The sequence below is a fragment of the Scyliorhinus canicula genome, chromosome 16 (assembly GCF_902713615.1).
Source record: "Scyliorhinus canicula chromosome 16, sScyCan1.1, whole genome shotgun sequence".
Lineage (NCBI taxonomy): Eukaryota > Metazoa > Chordata > Chondrichthyes > Carcharhiniformes > Scyliorhinidae > Scyliorhinus > Scyliorhinus canicula.
Genome location: NC_052161.1, coordinates 63,648,110 through 63,654,109, shown reverse-complemented (window position 1 = coordinate 63,654,109; position 6,000 = coordinate 63,648,110). Strand labels below are relative to the sequence as shown.

Genomic DNA, 6,000 nt, shown 5'->3' with positions numbered 1-6,000 from the left:
GAATGTAAGTATGACCCTCCAGATCTCCTGTCCTATTCACCACCCACAATGGGTAATGGGAAGCATGCCAAAGGCCAGAGGGAGGAAATGTAAAATGGAACGAACAGGCAAAACATTAAAAAAAAGAGGCTAACAGGTCCCGGGAGGTCCCACACTTGTTGGGTGCCATGTATGTTGACCAATATTAAAACAAAAGGGTTTTAAAAGGAACAACCTCCTGCAAAACTCAGCTCCCTCGCAGCTTGACTCTCACTCTCGGCCTCTGTACAATAACCTTCCAGTTGCCAATCAAACCGAGCAAAGGCTGCCCGGCGGGGAGATAGAGCAAAGTTAAAGTTTAACCTGAGCCGATTGTTAAACAGCCGCCCGGCTGAACCTTTGGATTTTTGATATGATGACTGCAGAATAACATAGGTGACACGTCGCAAACCTGATCATAATCAAGGAGGACTTTTCCGGGCGCTGATCTCTGGAATTGCTCAGGTATTGCCTTATTTTTTTCTTCCTTGGCGTCAATTCACAAGTTAGTTGTGTTGATGTGTAGTTGTAGTTGGTTTGTGTGTGTGTGGGTGTGTGGCAGGAGCAGCTTTTATTTCTGCCTCTTCTTCAGGGGAGCAGGCTTGAGATTTTGCAGTGGGAGGGTGGCCGGGGGCGGTAGGGGCATTGCAAACTTAGCTGGAGCATTTGAGTGAAGTTTGAGAAGAGTATGAGAGAGCAAGAAAAGCGGTCATTGATTGATTTGGCGAAAACGCCCGAACAGGATTTCTTACAGCTAAACACCTCGAGTCATAGTGACACACACACACACACACACACAGTATCAGGTAAAGCATCTTTAAAAATAACGCGTCAGCCTTCTGCTGCGTTGGCTTTCAAATCTACATTCAAATGTATTAAGCTGCTGCAAACTCCTCTGTCAAGGCTGTGGTGCCCTTTTAACTGTGTCGTACCGTGGCCCCCGTCACCATATGGGGTTTTAACTAAAGTCAACATGTCTGCAACAAGCCACCATCGATCTGCACAAGACAAACAGCCGAATCGTGTTATCTCGTGTGTGCAAACAGTAACCAGGCTTCTCCAGAGAGCTCTTTCGCTCTGGAGGTAAACGAGCTGCAGGGAACAGACCAAGTCAGCAGGAGTTTACCCAGTTAGCATAATCCAATCTTCTCAAGTACCTGCACTGTGCTGGAAGGGAGGAGAGCGAATGTCCAGCTCTGGGTAACATCAGCATGTGGCTGGTATGTCTGTGTGTGTGTGGGTGGTGGGGCTAATTAATGTTAATACAATGTCTCCCTTTTATTAAAATATAGGAGATTGACAGCTTTAAGGCCATAAAGCAAAACAAGTCGGAAGAGTAGGGTCAGTAGGCAGTAATCCCCCTCAGTTGATAAGGCAAAGTGATATGAGTGAGGGGCAGTGATGTAATGTGTCCCTCTTCAACCTGGAAATATTTTGCTAAATCTCTCCCGCCCTAATAAAATAAAAACTGCCAGTGAATGTTTCCATATTTGGTGCAGAGACACAGGACATGTTTGCATATGTTAACCCACTTCTGTTACTGACCTGAAGTAATGGACGGAGGTACATCATAAAGCATTGGTCAGTGAATATAATGGAGTACTTCAAACAAGTTTTACTATCTTTACAACAATGATAGTTTCTGATAAATATTGATAGCCATGGAACTATACAGCATAGAGAGTTCATTTGTGCTGTTGTGGCTGAAGTGGCAGCACAGTGGTTAGCACTGTTGCTCCACATGCCAGGGTCCCAGGTCCGATTCCCGCCTTTGGTCACTGTCGGTGCGGAGTCTGCACATTCTCCCCGTGTCTGCATGGGTTTCCTCCGGGTGCTCCGGTTTTCTCCCATAAGTCCCGAAAGACGTGCTTGTCAGGTAATTTGGACATTCTGAATTCTCCCTCAGTGTACCCGAACAGGTGCGGGAATGTGGCGACTACGGCCTTTTCACAGTAACTTCATTGCAGTGTTAATGTAAGCCTACTTGTGTCAATAAAGATTATTATTATTAAGTAGTTATCACTTAGTCACATTTTAAATGTTTTTTGTTTGGATATTTATCAGTTCCATTCGTTATGATGATAGACTTTAGCAAATATTCAATGCCCCACACACTCTCTGTGGAAAAAAACCTCAACCTTTGTTCCTTTGAAGATCATTTTAAACCAGTGATGGGCAACCTAGGCGAGTGAGTGGGCCTCCTTCATCTCAGTGGGCCACAAGATTGAAATTGGGCTGATTCACTAACCAACACCCTTGAATAAGATGGAATACATTTAATACACGCCGAGCTATGGAAAATGTTTAATCATTTATATATTAATAGAGCTGTCATCAACAGTAAAAGTGGTAAAAACAAAATAAATATTTACGCTTGATTGGACACACGGCTCTCACAGTCAATGTTGTGAGCAAGCAGCACGCACCTTGCTTCACTTGTCCTTGATTTATGTGTGAATCACTTTAGTTATACTGGGAGGAAAAAAGCTACCGGGGTGGAAACCAGCAGAATGTGACAACCCTGAGCGAGGCTAACGGTCAACAAAATGTCTCGTGGGTGGCGCTCAGAACCCCAATGGGCCGCATGTGGCTCCTGGGCCATAGTTTGCCCACCACTGATCTAAACTGATCCTCTCTAGTTACAAAACTTACTGACCACAGAAAACTATTTTTCTGGTTTACTTCATCAAAAGCTATCATTTTTCACGCCTTTATCAATTCTCTTCTTAATCTTCCTTATCAAACGAGAACAATCACAGTTTCTCTGACTTCTCCTCATAATTAAAACTACTCATCCCTCGTGTCACCTGTGTGAATCATGTCCGTATGAACTCAATCTCCTTGTAATTTTCCAGAAATAAGGAGGCAAAGCCTGGCCTGATTGGCCTTTCCACAGGAAGTACATGTAGTTGCTTAGTACACAGTATGAGTTTTGCTGAAAATAAGCGACATGTTGTTGAAGCCTTTCATCTTGCACTCATCAGAACAGATGCAAGAATGCCAAATTTCAAAGGCAGCAACAATTTATACTGCATGGGAAAAGGGTGCTGATTGATAGATTGCATGAGTTTGCAATATGGCTCACTTACACTTGCTAGAAGTCACATATATTCATACACAGGGACCTGTCCTCTGTAAGCAAAAGGAACATGTCCAGACATTGTGCCTTTTTGAATTAAACAAGAGCCTGGGGGACAATAGTTCCCAGGTGCATTCTTCATGACAATGCCTTAAGCAAACAGAGTCAACTTGCCCACCAATCAGCACCCTTTTCTCATGCAGCATAAATTGTTGCTCCCTTTCAAATTTGGGATTCTTGCATCTGTCCGGATGAGTGCAAGACAAATAGTTTCAAAAGCATGCCTCTTTTTTCAGCAATGCTCAAGAACTACACGAACAACTGAAATGTCACAAGCAGAGCTAATTGTCCTTTTGGCCTGGAATGTGGCAATGAAACTTCACTAATTACAAATCAGCACCAATTTTAGGCCCTGTGGCATAATATTGCAATGTTAGCCATGGTTCATTTGGTCATGCCTGTACATCAGAGGTTGTGAGTTCAAGTCCACTCGAAGACTTGAAAACAAAAATGTCTATGCTGACACACCAGCGAACTGAGTGCTGCATTGTCAGAGATTCTGTCTTTCATGTGAGACAATAAACTGTGGCCTGTCTGCCGACTCAGGTGGATGTAAAACATCCTATGGCATTATTTTGAAGAAGAGTAGTGGAGTTCTCCCCAGTGCCGGGACCCTTAGCATCACAAAAAGCAGACAATCCAGCCATTATCACATTAGTGTTTATTCAAGCTTATTGTATGCAAGTTGACTGTTGCATTCCTTCATTCCAATGGTGACTGTACTTCAAAAAGTACTTCATTGGCTGACGTGATGTTGCAGTTCAATAGCTCACATACAGTTGTCGAAATTCCAAAAACTGAGCCTCTTTTTAAATGTCTTCAGATACTCAACAAAACAGGAAAGAAAGTAAATAAACACCTAGCTCATCTTTGAGCCTAACTTTATACACAATATATCTGTAATTAAACATAGACGGTTAATCCGTTTCCCCGGAAAAATTCGACACAGTATATAAAAGCGACGATCAGATTACCAATACGGGTTCTCATACAGACCAAAGTTCATTCTAAATCAGGGTTTTTGTCGACTCCGAGGTCAGCACCGAACACACAAAATGCACACAGCAAATTCTTCACTCTCCGAGTTGGCTTCTCCCCGAGCAGGGCTCAGTGCTCTGCTCATATAGTCTATCAAGGCTACACTGCTGATCCTCCTTGCACTGATTCCTGATAGGGATTTTCCATCAGTCTGCCATGTGACTTTCAGGATGATTTTGTGTGGCCATCTTAATAGGGGGAAACTCTTGTCAAGAAACCCGAGAATCTATTGAGAAAAGTACCGTCCTTCCATACACAGCCCCTGGTGAAACCACACTGCAAAGTACTTTGAAGTGTCCAGCGATCATGAAAGTTGCTATATAAATGCAAGTCTTTCCTTTCTAAATTTTGTTAGCACATTTATAAAAAACATAGTTGGCAAGATTCAATAGACCCCAGAAATGGACAGAGAATGCGTGATGAGTAATAAACCCAGACACATTGAGGGCGATGCAGGCTGTGCACCAATTTGTGCTGCTTAGACATTTCAATGATCTCAACTTCTAGCCAACGCTAACCGTGCTGTTCATTGGCAGTAGACATCATCAGGAGGGCCAATATTATGAGTGGTTAGTAAATGTTAAAAGCCACCCTGCACTGTTTAAAGCTGGCCTGAGCCTCTGAATGTGGCTGCAGAAGGTTCCGTCAGTTGTGCAGGTGGAGAATCTGACCTGGTAAACATTGAATAAATGCGGGAGACAGCAGGCTTCCAGGTTTTCACATGCTGCACTGGAGGGCTTGGTGGTCGAGATGGACAGATGGAGAGCTGATCTGTATCTGCAGAGGGCCAGGATGCCTCCTTGGCCCATCCTCCCCAACACACTGTCAGAAGGCAGTGGAAACAGACAGCCATGGAGGTCACTGCCAGGATCCAAGCCTCTAGGATCTGGATGCAGTGCCGCAAGAAGTTGAATGAACTCAGACGAGTGATCAAGGTCAGCGAGTGTATCTTCAAATGTCATATCCCACCAACTGCACCACTAGCCTCAGATACTGCTCCATTCATCACATTTACGTTCTTTACCTACCAACAGTCTCTATCAATTAGGACTCATACATAATACTGATTACTACACCTCATCTTCATACACATAGCCCTGTTGCAAGCAACGTTCCATTCAAAGTTTATTTGCCGTACACAGCCTGTTTTCCAATGGGTGGCCACTTTAAATTTTGATGTGCAGCTACACACGTGTTACTTATCACAGAACAGGGTACCTGTTAGGCTGATGAGTGGCTGCACATCCATGTAGCTTAGTGGGAACATTGGCTGTAAAACCTCATGCCCACATCTCACAGCTTACACACACTGCCAGCTACTCAAGCATGACAGCTACATCACCCATAGAGATTGCCCACACTCACTGATGCACTTGCCTCTCTCTTGCAGGACAGGCTGGTGCACCACCCGCCAAAGGTCATCAGGGGGAGCTGCATATTCTGACTGCCAATGATAGTGATGGCCACTTCTGAGGCCTGGCCAGCAGCTGGGTTGAAGCCATTGAGGAAAGCAGTGCCCTTATTAACTCTCCTTCTTGCATCCCACGATCCCCTCATCCCACACTCTCTTCTGATTTACACCACACACCCTTCTGCCTTTCTCCTTTCACATGCTGCAGACGTGCAAGCCTTGCTATCGTGCTTTCTAGCCCCAGATATGCTCAAAGTTGTCCCCACTTGAAAGTAAGTAACATTTGACGTACTTTTGACAAGATCTGCCATTGTATTGAGAGCCTCAGTGACCTTCATGACATCCCAGTGGCGATGCATTCCTTGCATTATTCCAAGGTTGCAGCTGCAGCTGC

The 6,000-nt window shown here is 44.4% G+C and overlaps 1 protein-coding gene across 6 annotated transcripts in view; it reads left to right on the top strand.

Annotated features, from left to right (window-relative positions):
- Window positions 1–359: 359 nt before the first annotated feature.
- The window catches only part of a1cf (apobec1 complementation factor), a 53,677-nt gene continuing 48,036 nt past the window's right edge, over window positions 360–6,000 (top strand). For 5 of the 6 annotated variants that reach the window (XM_038773112.1, XM_038773108.1, XM_038773107.1 and 2 more), the window contains exon 1: window positions 360–483. Coding sequence is in view for 1 of the 6 variants with exons in the window: in XM_038773110.1 (XP_038629038.1) it covers window positions 1,230–1,238 (9 nt within the window). In the remaining 5 variants the exon portion in view is untranslated. Of the gene's footprint in view, window positions 484–1,177; window positions 1,239–6,000 lie in introns of those variants that run through there. The other variant, XM_038773110.1, reaches the window with a different exon arrangement.